This window comes from Ptychodera flava, chromosome 19 (assembly GCF_041260155.1).
Source record: "Ptychodera flava strain L36383 chromosome 19, AS_Pfla_20210202, whole genome shotgun sequence".
In the NCBI taxonomy this organism is placed as follows: Eukaryota; Metazoa; Hemichordata; class Enteropneusta; family Ptychoderidae; genus Ptychodera; species Ptychodera flava.
The window spans coordinates 31,047,746-31,062,176 of NC_091946.1; the positions used below are offsets into that span (position 1 = coordinate 31,047,746).

The 14,431-nt window shown below is 37.8% G+C and overlaps 1 protein-coding gene across 1 annotated transcript; it reads left to right on the top strand.

Moving 5' to 3' along the window:
• Window positions 1-3,330: 3,330 nt before the first annotated feature.
• On the top strand, window positions 3,331-13,163 carry LOC139119265 (uncharacterized protein DDB_G0284459-like). Its single transcript, XM_070682974.1, has 10 exons — window positions 3,331-3,553; window positions 4,938-5,059; window positions 5,775-5,888; window positions 6,116-6,193; window positions 6,977-7,045; window positions 7,922-8,069; window positions 9,125-9,304; window positions 10,654-10,938; window positions 11,833-11,946; window positions 12,387-13,163. Exons 1-10 carry the CDS (start codon window positions 3,421-3,423, stop codon window positions 12,425-12,427), a joined length of 1,284 nt encoding a protein of 427 aa, XP_070539075.1. The 5' UTR covers window positions 3,331-3,420; the 3' UTR covers window positions 12,428-13,163.
• Window positions 13,164-14,431: the final 1,268 nt, after the last annotated feature.

Here is a 14,431-nt window from a genome sequence, read left to right on the forward strand (position 1 = left end):
TCGCGCCAGGGGTTAAGATTGGCAATGTTATTTGTATTGATTCATGATAAACTGTAATTGTTACTTTATAAACGTTTATATGACAACTATGCCCAGTTTCCCTCTGATGAAAGCAGTTCACGTACTTACACGACGTCAAACCCTGCAGCAGGGCAGGTATAGATTTTCTGTAGCGTGTAAAAATTTTGGACAAAAATTGGCAATTTTTACAACGATAACAGCCTATTGCGCTAAACAAGGGACGTATTATGCAATAATTATCATTGCAATGGTAACCGCACTGCCCACCTTCCACTTGCAAGCTGAAAACTATAGCGTTCCGTCTAAAAACTTGCAATTTTTGAATCTAATTATTGCCACAGGGGGCGCTCTTCTATAATTCAATCCCAGCATTCTTTGCGTATGCCCCCGTTCATATGCACGACAGTTTTCTCCGTTTATCTATATCAACGATACTTTGTATCAGCGACAAGGTGTATAATAACATTTACTAACTAATAAAAGAGGTATATTTTATAAAAGGCATGTTATATCATGGTAATTTGTTTCGTATTTGTTTATTTACGAGTACTCAAAAAAAAACATGGCGGCGCCCATGAAAGAAGGGTACACTTCCGGTTACTCGCATAGTATATTATGAATAAGCGCATGCGTAGTCAGTAAGCCGCTGGCGCGACTATAGTCTTATTGGGACAGGGAAACAATCGATTTTAATCAGACTGAATTTTGGTCTGCTGAGTGTCGGAGTCTACGCATGAGCATCCTTTTCCTGACTCTAAGGCCTTTATAGGCCTAGGCCTACTTAGCCTACTTTTTCATCACAAATTTGACACTTCTAAGTTGGGCAAATTCTTCCTCCATCTCACGGATCGGCCTAGCCTAAAGAAAAAAAGCAGTTAAACGGAGGAATGTCCATTTACAATATAGGTAATAGTTAATTAGTAGTCAACGTAATTTTTTTTAAATCAAAAATTTGCACGTAATTTTTTTTAAACCAGAAATTTGCAAACGAGGAGTATCCTTTCTTTACTCAAACCCCAATTTGGGGGAACATTTAACTCCAAAAGTACAAACCCATGCGGTTTCAGTTTTAAAGCTCGGGATCACAGCGGATTTTGCGCAGCTGATTCTGTTGTTTAATGAGGATGAATATAATTGAACAATACTAGCGTGATATCAAACTTCAATCAATATTTTGGTGTTTTCTATACCCTAATTCAGGTAATTCCTGTTTCTTTCCTTTTTTTAAATAAACTTGTTCTTTTCATTCTTTGAGAATATATCTTCCTAATCTCATACAAACTGCTGTAACATTCCTGAATTAAAGTTGAAAACTTACGGCAACTTTATAGTTTGCTGTAGGCCTACTGCATGTAGTATTGCTTATAGTGGAGTTCATCAAATTCATTATACAAGCATCATCATGTGCACAAATGCCTTACGGAATGAATTGGTGAAGGTTAAAGTTATACCATGCCAAGTCATGTGTTGGCTTCATGTCCTGATCCTGCATGCCATATCACATGGCGTCATGTTATGTCGTGTTCTTGTCATGTCTTTTCTTGTTATGTTATGTCTTGTCATGTTGTGACCTATACCTGTCTCGTCATATCATGTCAAGTAGTCGTAAATTGACTGGGCTCCGAGCATATCATTCACATGGGCTGCGTGTACTCTTAAATCCTTGTTACGAGTCGGATTGGTTTTATTTCGTCTCTAAACTAACTTTACTGATCGGGGTTTTTTTGCGTGATGTTTTCATTAATTCAGATCTTTTATTGGCAAATCTCCTTCCCCTGCAGTTCGCGTTTACTACAGTGACATGGAAAACTTGCCACATGCCTTATCAGTACAATCCATTCAACTAACATTCTACTAACGTACACTCTCTTCATACACTTGAAGAGAGTGTATTAAAGTTAGCAGAGAGTTGTACAGGGCCACGTAATGATAGTGTCCTTGTAGCGTTTCTTATCAGTCTTATAAAGTCTACACTACGTCTGAAACGACAACGACACAACAATTATGTTCGTTGAATTTTATTGGTCAACAATAACAACACGACAAATAAACATAAACAACAATACAAACAACAACAACAACAACAACAACAACAACCAGATTTCTGGGTTCCCTGTGCCTGTGCCGTAACGCAGCAAAAGATGAAAACGGTTAAACGAATAGGAGACAGGGAATGACTGAATTAGTTGAAAATCTTTATTGAAAGTAAAACAGAAACTCGAAGCGACTTGTTGGCTCGTCTACGTTTAGAAAAGAATTACAAAGTTTGATTTTCTCTGTAAAGTAAAGAAATGAAATTTCAGATTATAGCCTAATTACGTGCATGGCCACATGATAATTGGTGGACGACACCGGAGATTATTGGGTGCTTCCGTTGTGCTTGACTTACTTAGACTGTTCAGAACATGAAAACTGTTAACGGTTACCATGTAACAAAAGTAACATGGTTATCCACTGTTTATTCTGTACCAGAAATGTTTGCACTACTCTTCATAAATTAATATTGTGCATAAGAAATCAATTAGTGTTAATAGACGAAAGCGATTTTTACAATTGCCTCGTTAATGTTCTCTTTCCCTTTGGCGACATATCGTATTAGTTACTTTTGATTATTCGTCTTTCACTCGTACAAAACATATACAGCGAGGCTCAGTCTAGTCGTTATACGCAGGTAAGCACTCCGACTCGCCATTTTGTACAAACAAAATTTATTCACCACCATGGTGACAAATGTTATCCCTGCTCCGTTATCGTAACTGGATGATGACAGTGACTGTGTGTGATATACTTTTACACTGTGTGCAAAGCACGACTGATTGGTCAAATAGTTTGAGTTCAACACCAAATCAATTAATCAGTGGCAAAAACTTTGCCAGCGTACACCAAAATACCACTGTATCCGTCAAGATGCAAAGGCCATGGACACAAAAAATCTGTTTACCGAGACAAAGACATCAACGGGTCTGTTATCAGGTTATCGAAGTCACGGTGAAACTTCGTTCGTCGCTTGTGACAGTTTGCCATATCTTTGGATGAAACTGACGAATTGAATATGATAATTAAGTCTTGCGTGGACACCATGAAATTTAAGATTTATTGGCCGTTTTGCTTTGAAAGAATTGTGCCTTATAAAGTCAACACAGGTCAGTATGCTGTACAGTTTGACTACCGTATTTTCACAAAAGGTCTACTTGTGCGTTAATATTAACGCGGTGTAATTGCGTGTGCCGGTGTTTTACAAACACAAAGTGAGGGAGTGATTCATGGGGTTAACTCAACCAACATCCAAAGGTGGGTTATCGGTTGCGTTAAACATTGACTACTGCACTGAACGCCCTGTCCTTTTACGCATAGCCACAGTGCCCCCATCGAATATTGCTTGCTTGACAGAAACCCAAGATGCAGGGTATAAAGAGAGCTGCTTATGAACTGACGACGAAATCGTCCACACATGGATCGTTATCCATGGTTCTGTATGAACAGAAGGCCTACCATGAAGAGTTGCTGAAGGTGATAACCTTGAGGTCGAACGGTAAGGCAAATTTCGAGTTCTCAGTCGTGGGTCTCGTGATGAAGTGTGCCAACTTGACTTTTCAGTGAAGAACCTGCATGATTCTAAATCAACAACTTAGTTTGTTTAGGACAAACAACAGTATTCTCTTTAATGCAATTAATAATCGGATATCAACAAGTAGCCACTACTTGGATTATGTAACACAGAAGATACAAGATAGGTCTACTTGATGTTGGGTCACGTCACACGGGTAAGACAAGCAGCGGCATTTCGAGTGTTAGAGGTCAAAGAGTGTAATGTCCACCATTTCCACACCCAACCGACTGACTGCGTCATTCCGAATCGTGCTGCTATCCCGAAATCTCCTCCATCCGGAGAGTCACGTTATTCGTTGCTATGGTGACGTTGAAATTCGGCGTGGGGTCAAAGAACTAGTTTGTTGTTATTTTACCATGATTAAAAAGACCGAAACGAGGAATATGTAATATTTGGTGCCATGATGGTGTGACGTCAAAGGGGTTGGTGAATATCATGTAAGACACAATGGGATGGTAGAAAGATGTCACAGTTGGGATGACGTCATAGACGATAGAGGTTGGGCGATGCTGTCGATGAGTTGTAATTGCCAGAGGTTTATGTGTTGGATTAGGCTGATTAGGGTCCAAAATACATTTTTTGGCCTTTAGTGATGATACCGTTTATAAATTTCTTTATCTGATTTTGTCAGACTGATTTTTATAAGACAGTAATTAATTAAAGAGACTTAATTCAATAGCGGATAAAATGATGCATCGTACTAGACTATACATGTAGACATGTACAGTTCTGGTGTTAACGTCGACAGTTAGTAAGATAACACGATATTTTCCTTTGAAACAGAATATCAGAGAGTTTATATGAAAGGCCATCAAGTTTAAAGGGGCGTTTTTTATCATCTTTTTCGCCAGGCAAATTGACTGACTGTGCACAACTTTCAAAGGTGAACAAAGGGTTAACATAACACACAAGTAAATAGTCAACAAGCACTAACGCGAGAGTCAGGGATCGAAGACTGCCCCTTTAATTAAACAGACTTCTGGACAAATCGATCACTGAGACACTGAGATGTAGCCCTTCATTTTCACGATCCCTAAATGACTTTACATGCTCTCGACAGGTTCTTACAAAAGTTCCACTTGGCCAGTTCTATCGTAGAAAAAATCCCTGGAACAGACGTTCATATTCACTCAATTTTTACCATTATGCAACTAACACCTATCTCTGGGCAAAATATTATCTTTCTGATAACTAGTGTTGCAGTTCAAGTTCATGTACCAACAAAAGTAGAGCTTGTAAGATCATGCAAGGCTCACACGTTGTCAATTTGATATTCACTTTTTGCGATGATCTGTATTATTTTCAGTGATGTCATCTCTGTTGAAATGGGTGACTGAACAAGAAAACTTTGCAGTCAAAGACGTATACGCTAGAATGGCTGAATTGGAATGGATGTGGTCTAAGATTATGCATGATATTGTCACTGAGGTAAATCTCAATTATTCATACCCCTGACATCAAGTTTTCAACGGGTAACCATTGTCTTGGCTTCGAGAAATATTCAGACTAGGGTGTTTGCCCTGCTGTGACAGTTTTGTTCTGTGCACCTTTGTCAGGTTGGTTCACGTTAACAACAAATAAAGAACTTATGTTGCAGCAATGCCCATGTAAATATGAAGTCGTGTTTAACAGGTGACAGCAGGTATGCCCTGGATGTTCAAATAATCTGTATAAGGCACAGGGATATAAAATGTCAACTTTTTTTGTCTTTCATGTAGTTCAGAATTCCATATATGCTTAGGAGACAACCAATGAATCAAAAATATATACATCACATATATCTCCCAGTACTGAATCAACATTTACAATATAAACAGTGTCTAGCTTGCCGGACGTACTGAAATCATGCCTTTCTAGTTCTGGACTCCAGATATATCGATGGAAATCAAAATTTGATTTTGCCCAGAAATCAGGCATGTAATTGACAAAAGTATGACAAGTTTTAAATCAGTGAATGTACAAATATGCGCACATGCGTGCACACGTGGATGCATATTTGCAAACCCCTGTCCGGTCCATCCATCCCAACTTACAAGAATTATGATAGCGTGTGCACGCTCAGAGTCCAGAGTAATGTTAGCAAACCTCTGCCACTGGTTAATTATAACGACTGTGGTCCAAATTTCCGTCTTATTTCCAACAGGAAGTGAACTACCGGAAAGTTTTTAAATCTTTACTCGCCGAAGAAAAGAGCGTTGACGAGATCAGGAAAACCCACGCAGCTTCGGAAGCCAAGGTGGAAAAATTACAAAAACAGGTGAGGAGAGGTGGCCTTCCCAGGAAATCATACAAAAAAACAATTACCGGACTGACCGGTCATGGACCATTTGGCCAAGTATTGCGCAGTGTATGAATCTTTACATATTAGAGGTGTGGACAATTCTAAATTACCGGTTGATTCCGTTTAAGCTTGATACAATTTGAGTAATTAATTGCAATATTATGCATTTCTTCAGATAAAATGTGTTTCTTATTAATTCTTAGATTGAATCCACAAAAAGTTCTAAACCCAAGAAATCAGAGAAGGCGAAGATTGAAGCTTTGGACGGTGAATTGGCCGCTGTAAGTGTATGACATAAAAAAGTCCCCGGGGTCATATGATCTATGAGTCATGATCTCTGCGTACTGAACCTCTGATTTTTTTTTATGCTTAAGGGCGTATGGGCCTAGAAATTGAAAGACTTAAACTTTTGCTGAAACTTTTCATAAGGAAACCGTAGATAATTCCTTTTCGAAATCAAGCATGCGATCAATGGTCATCGTGCAAAATTGGGTACTAGAGGGACAAATTACAAAATATTTACAGACACTTAATATTCAAAATGGCCGACTTATTACTGCATCTTCAAAAGTGTCGAGACATTTTCAAATTCATGCTGAAGGTTGCCGAAGGTGATCGTTATTATATTATATTATAAAAGGGAAAAGGAGGCGGTTTTATTCTATTTATCGTCAAACATATCAACTTCAAAACATATGATAATGCTTATTATTTATTCTTCAGCTTTCAAATCTTTATATTCCCAGATGACTGACTCCCTATACGCTTGACTCGCCAACATTTATGGCTTTAAGACAGTTGTATTCTTTTTGGTTTACTCGTGGAAATCACGTTACTTTTCGTTTTCGGATCTACCCTATCCTTCCACATTGAGATACCTTTGCTAATCTTGGACAGACCTGGACAGACTTCACCAACTGCAGGTTTTGACATCTCAGGATTCAGTTGCAATTTTTTTATTGGAGACAGCGAAAATGCAACTAAGCTGAAAGTATCGGGAGAGTTCTTCTCTTCATAAATGAGTTGATTTGATCAAGTAAGTTTCTGTGTGTTTGTTTTTCAAGGCTATTGCTAAAGCTCAAGACACTGGTGCGGCATTGGAGGAAAGAAGGGATAAACTTGAAAAACAAAAGGTATGTCCATAAAGGATCTTCTAAATATTCATATGCTGCATATATTCGGTCTGTTTGCTAATTACTTTGGAATATCGGTCGCAAAATTCCGAGTAATTTTTCAAAAAGCTATTGATATAGGCAGTCTTGAGATGCCCCGGCATCGTTTGGCCTGATACCTCTTAAGTAGTCATTAGAAGTAGTGAGATTGTGAAAAATTGTCATTAATAGTATCCTATAAATTATCAATGAGTCAGTCACCATGCATAATTACACACTGTGAGCTTTACCAAAAAATCTCTATTCTGTATATTTTACGCGAAGTTGTTGGTCATTCGGGAAAAAGTCTGTGGGTTCATAGAATCTGGAAATAATAAACTGAAAAGCAATTTAGTCATCTATAGAAGTCAATCATTAATTAAGTGGGGATCACGAGAAAAGTGCGCCCTACTCCCAATTGCTACCTAAGAGCCATGAGTAAATTAACACGATTGGAACTAATTTGGGATAATTGGATTTTCTTATTTTTCAAATTTCTCAAAAGCGTTAGGTGCCGTATAACTGAATGTTGCAATATTGCAAATTACTCCCAAAAACAAGTGTGTACTGTAAAAAGAAAAGCAGATGAGATTATATTTGTAAATTAAATCGGCATTACTTCACCATCCAATTATCCCAAATGACAGTTCCAATCGTGTTAAATATTGCTGACACAGCTCTTTTATACCCTATAGGGATGTGCGCAAATGTCCGGTGACCGAGTTCATTTCGTGCTTCCTCCCCTTCCTCGAAGCTGTTTGTGACATGTCCGTTTATAAAATCCGGTCCCCAATACGAAAAATAACCCAACAGGACTAGAATAATAAACTTTATTGACATTTATTTTTGTCTCTGTAGGCCATGATGGTGAAAGAAGCGCTTGTCACCCACTCTAACACTTATCTGAAAATCACCGAGAAGAACATGGAGATCTACAAGGCGCAGGCAGCTTTGGCCGATCTTATTCCAAATGTTCCAACACAACAAAGCAAAAAGAAAGTGTACAGTACGTACATTTATACATTCCAGTATTATGACAGCCAAAATATTTCAAATGACACGGCGTCTTATCCAGCTGTTGGGTGCACATGCAGAATTTTCATCAGGACACTTTCCCACCACTATGTGGTTCTACAGAATACAGAATTCGACTTGACTTTTTTCAAGAAGGGGCAAAACACTACTTTTACCTTTGATATTGAAAAAGACATATCTCGACAACGGCTTGTAATCACACTGACTTCTCGCTGTACACAAACACTTTAGCCACGTGTTTTATAAATCTAAGTGTAGTCGTTTAAATTTACATTACCGATGGACTATGGTGTGTTTCACACATTTCAAGGAATGACAACTTCAACAATTACCTAATCGTTTTCTTCTGTTTTTGTACTTTTAAAATAGGAAGCTTGATCAGTCGCATTTGTTCATATATTTAGTTAAAAAACTCTATTCCTTTCACAATGTTCACATTTTAACCAAAGTTAAGGTAGAACGCGCCTCGGGAACACAAATTTGGACTCTCAAACTTTTATAATTCTTTTCTGATATACCACGTGTGGGGGTTCATTTTAAAGCTCTTGGTGTAAGAAAACTTTTCACCGGCTTAGTTTTTCGAAATTCGAAAATCTTTATTTTTCTCCATAGAGTTAACACAGGGATGGTGGCCATTTTGAATTTTAAATATCGGTAAATCTTGAGTTATTTATTTCCCTAGTACCAAAATTTGCACGGTGACCCCCGTTTTAAAATCTTGATTTTGAAAGAGAAAGGTTCAAATATTCCTTTAGGAAATTTTGAGCAAAAGTTTAAGTCTTTCACTTTCGAACTACCTTAACAATGATGGGCAGTATTATGGCAAAGCAGAATTATGGATTTAGGTGCTTGTCTCTTCTTCCATGAGTAAATTAATACCCAGTTAGTTCATACTTGTGTGAAACAATAGTTTGCGTCGACGATTAACTAAAACCTTCACACTTTCTTTATGGTTCATTGCGTCATTTTGATAAGAAGTTGAATATTTTTCTGTATGAGAATAACTGTACCCTTGTTGCATCACAGGTTCCGAGGATAGTGAACGGATCGTAAACGAAGCGAGAGAAAATCTTCAGCTCGGAAAACCGCCAAGTTCGATTTATGACCCAAGCTATTCTCCCGTATATCAGCCGTGGAATGAACATTCTGGCGAAAAACCACTTGCACAGCCCGCCATGACAGTTACGCCCGACGAACAGCAGTATGGTAAGAACGAAAAAATTTAAATTTGATGTTGTAAAACATTAACATGTACCGAACAATATGAACAATAAATAGACAGAGCTTACAACTCAAAATATGGTTGCTCTATTACAAACGTTACAGGGGTATGGTAGTTGTTTTGAGGAGAAACTGTTAGATCAAAATACGAAATACCAACTTTCCTTTCTCCCATAATTTTACTTCTGTCTGTAAACTTGCAACGTTTTGTTTAATCCCCAAAATGTGTCGAATGCCAGTTATTAACATGTTGATACAACATGTATGTGTGTAATGTTCATGTTTTGTTTTCACCTAAATTTTAGTGCTGATTAGCATTCATGTGAGACTGGAAGATTTGACAATGGAGGGAGGGTACACAAATACCCCTCCTCTTTGTACGAGGAAAATTTAGAGCGGTCGCCTAGTAACAGCCCTGCTGTCAGCGACTGATTTGCCAGTCACAATCACCCGATAAACACTTTATTTCGTTGAATGTTACCCTATATTTTTGATAAATGTGACATATCAGAAATACATAAAGGTTCTCTTTGGCTTTATAGGGTAGGCCTAATAGGCCTGTAAAGGAGACTAGCTAATTCTGTTTCCGTCAACACTAATATACAAAAATAACATTCCATGTGGGTTATCTTTGTAAGGTTAATACTTAAAATGTTAATATCGTTTAGGGAGAGGACAAATAAAATGTATTTGCTTTTCAGAATAAAATTAATGCAAATACCATAAACAGTTGCTGGTGTTTCCCCTTCCTGATCTGCATCGAATTTAATATTGCTAGCGTAATATATTGGTGTATATAGTATGATGAGTGGTGTGATATAGAATATAATATGCTTGTCTGATTTCAGTAATCCGATGGGCTACAACTCTGGGTTGTGAATAGTTAGGCTGAAAATAAAAACATTTGTTTGGCCGTGATACTAGGAAAAATTCGTCTGCCTGTGTGCCGAGATTTGCAGTTTGTTAGAAAAGCCGTTGCCTGCAGCACTCTGGTATACCGGAAATCACGTCATTTGAAAGCAAAATTAAGCTGACATGTCTGTATGTGAAGTTAAATTGAATTCCACCTTTCAGCAGTCAGTCACGATACTTTCCATACTAACGCCTTTATTCACATGCTTTCAGAACTTCCATTGATCTTTGTGATCTCCATCTGTGTTCAAACTAAAGTCGCTTCTGGACCTACTTTTCCAATGCATACCACACAGTATCGGTTCACAAGCGACTGTGATTCAAACCATCTTATACAAGTCTTGATTTTTCATGTTTTACAAACGCTGTCCCGAAAAAAAACAACCCTAACTTTCTGTATTTTTTGGACTCATTATTTACAGATAATGCCCGCCCAGACGGTAGCCAGACTAGCAAAGCAAGTCTGAGTTCGAACAAGGGCCAAGCAGGGAAAGGAAGTTTTGCCTCCAATGATAGCCGCACAAGTGGAACAAGCCGATCGGCGTCATCGGTTACGTCATCCAGCGAACAGTCTCCACCAGAACTGCCACCGAGGCCCCCAACCCTGTATGACTCACCCGGAGCAGCCAGGAAGAAAATTACTCCCGAAGAACCTCTTTTGTATGAAGAAATGTATGTAGACATGACGGGCAACAATGTAAGACAAGGTAAATGAAATACACATGTCTGCCACAGCCTCTGCTATAACTGCTGCTGATGATGGGGAAGATGGTGATTATAATGATGATGATGATGGTGGTGATGATGATGATGATGATGATGATGATGATGATGATGATGATGATGATGATGATGATGATGATGATGATAATGATGATGATGATGGTGGTGCTGGTAATCACAGGCGTTTGGGTCGTCGCCTCGCGAAGCCCCCATGATTACTTGTTGTATCATATTGGCTTCGCGATGCGACAATCCAGGCGCCTGTTGTGCTGATGATGGTGATATGTTTGTCGTCAATAAAATGAAGAGAGTACAGACATATCAAACAAGGGTTTAAATGAATAAAATATCCTAAATAGAACTAGAGTACTGTAATTTCATAGCAAATGATGAATAGGGTCATCAAATATGTTTTATAACTGGATTATGATTTTGTAATAGACGTAGACGAGGCAAGGGGATGCCTTAAACCTTTGTGGTATTATTTTTTTGCTTATTGCAGATTGTAGCGCCCCAAACTTTGCATAAGTAAATTTGGATCAGTTCTTCTTGGAAGAGAGGGAAATTATAGTATTTTTGTCTTTTTCAATATGTCAAATTCAAAACTATGGGCAACTTAAACTGTGATTTCTACCCCTTTAAAATACAAGATTTGCACAGGCTAATTGCCACAAGGGTCTCTCTAAGTAAAACAAAAACTAAAAGAGCGAAAACAAAATAATACTGTCATATCTGAAAATCTTTCACCAGACCGATTCACTTTTCAATTTTCTTAAAACTCAGTACTATCCAGCAATTGTTTGTTCGAACATTTTTCTCATGACCTCAATGCTGACTTCCATTTATGATGATGTTCACTTTTCTCTTGACCACCGCAGACTCGACCAAATCAGATCCGGGTGATTTAGCTTCAAGGCATGCGCTGTCATTACCGCCATTGCCGCACAGAGCAACTTCCGCAACCGACGTCTCCAGGAATCTTCAAGATAAAGGTATTTATGTGACACAGTTTGTGCTGAAACTTTATTTTGTTGTTATGCATAGAAATATTGTGGAGGTAAAACAATTATTATCTTTGTATAAAAATTTATACTACCAGACCGAGTTCAGAAAGTAGCTAGATAAGTATAGTTCATGCAATAGGTAATGTCATGGGATGGATGTGTAACCAAATGTGTACGACTTTTCAAGTATGCACAACAACGTGCTGAAACTCCCATTCGAGACATACGTGCACATCTATTCGACATCGCTGACAAGGGTAAATAATCATTTGACTTGCTCGCAAGCAACAGACATTTCATTCGATCAGGAGATGACTACAGACGTTTCAGAAAACAGGCTGTCCTCCAATACAATGTCCATTTAGAGAAAGTTAAAAGATTGTTCATTTTTCGATCATTTAATAATATGAACTTTTATCTTTATGCAGACAATGATGACATATACGACACCCTGTATGACGTAGCGTAATCTCAATCTTCCTATTACCTCACCTCACTTGGCTGAAGCAATTCAACGACAACGTGAAGTTTAGCGTCTTCGGAAATTGTTCAATCGAGTGTAGATGCCAAGAAAGCTGCACTAACAGTTATTGGTAGAGCCCCCCAAGAGTTTGGCCCAAATTATTGAAGGCGTCGTTTCAGATGCCGTGCTGTGACCTGTGTATTCTGCAACACTAAATAAATATAGTTTTAAGGTAGACGTGCAATAAATTGGGTTTTTTCCTTGGAAAGCTGAAAATTATTCCGCTGCGTTGTGTGTTCAGTAATAGTTATACTATTATGATATTATCATTATGACAGCTTTTTAGTTGTGATTATATCTGTACCGTTTCTCAGTTAAAACAATTATGCCTACACTGCAGTGTTTTTTATCTTTCCTCGTTTTTAAAATAGCATATCTCTCATCACTATCTGCTAGAAAATTTCTGACCCATCATTTGTCAAAATGCAAAGTGAATGAAGTTTCTTTTCAACGTTAAACGATTGTCAGCAAACTTCCAACTTTGCATTCTTAACCGTTTTACGAAATTGTGAGCACAGTATTCATATCGAACAAAGTTCGCGAAGACCTACGTTACCAATCATGGCGTATCTGGATTCCTTCTAGATGAGTCATTTTTGTAGCAGTATTTAAACATTTTGAGAATGTCTTAAGCTCTATATCTTGCAATTCCCAGGGGATGTTCAAAAGCAATTTAGCAATTGTGTATAATTTATTTAGACGTAACAACAAAGAATTCAAAGGAATAATAACATGCTGATTAATTCATGTGAATGAAGTCTACGGTTTCGTTGCTACTTTGGAAGCAAATCATGTAGAGCAACGTCATTTTGCGTCTGAATTGGTATTGTAGAATTGGTCTAGTGCCACAATTACCACCGATGATAGTATCGATGTACTCAAATTTCAATTATTATAAGATGCAACGGGCAAAAATTAATCAAACATAACAGCACGGTCCCTTGTGTGCCGCAACCGTGATTTGAAACTCACCGATCAGAATCCACATTCGGCTTTCGCTCCAAACTTTTTATGGCGAATTGATTTAGCAGACATATTTTCATAATCAACATGTTCTTGCATGGTCTTTCGTATATACTTACATAATTTTAACATTTTATTGTAGAGTCGCTTTTGACAGTTTAACATTACATACGATGCTGTGGTAAAAGATTTTGTCTTTAGGCCCATCAGCTTATATATGCTGTCTGATGTTATATATAAAATGAGAGCCGTCACATTTTTACACATTGATCACAGTCCCTCAACAAAATGATTGAGATGTGAATAAAGTTTAAATGAATGTGAAATTGATTGTTTCTGTTTATCCATCTCTCATTCGACCCGCCTATCAGTCCCAAATCAAGAGATGGGTTGCCCCCAATTATCATGGGATGCCAGTGGGCTGGCAAAATCCGGGAAAGAGAGGGGTCTTCTGAAATTAAAACACTACAAACTGGGTCGTGCTTTTTTCTCTCTCTATGCAGAGAGGGCCACTTCATTGTCAAATATGTCAATCCTGTAAAAAAAAGCCTTATTTTCAGTGTACAAAACTATTCAGTGAAATAGAGGAGATTCTCCGCGTAAATCATTTCAGTATAGTACAAATACAACATCTTGCCTTATTAAGTTTATAAAGTTGTATTTCTTGCCAAAAATTGTACCACCATAGTGGAAATAAAATAAATATAAATGAAAAGTTTGTTAGACTTTGTTTCTTGTTGTCAATTAGCATCAACATTTGAAGGCAATGAGTTCAGAAACATAAAAAGTTTGTATGTTTTTGTTTTTTGGGGGTTTTTTGTTTTTTGTTTTTTTGGGTTTTTTTTGTATCGTAACTCTTTTCAGAATATATACAGCCATGTAGTTAGTATTTAACTTCTTTAAATAAAATACATGAATGTGTTGTAAAGTCAGAAAGTATACTTCATGTAATATCACCGTGCGATGGCCCTACTCGAGAGCCCGCTC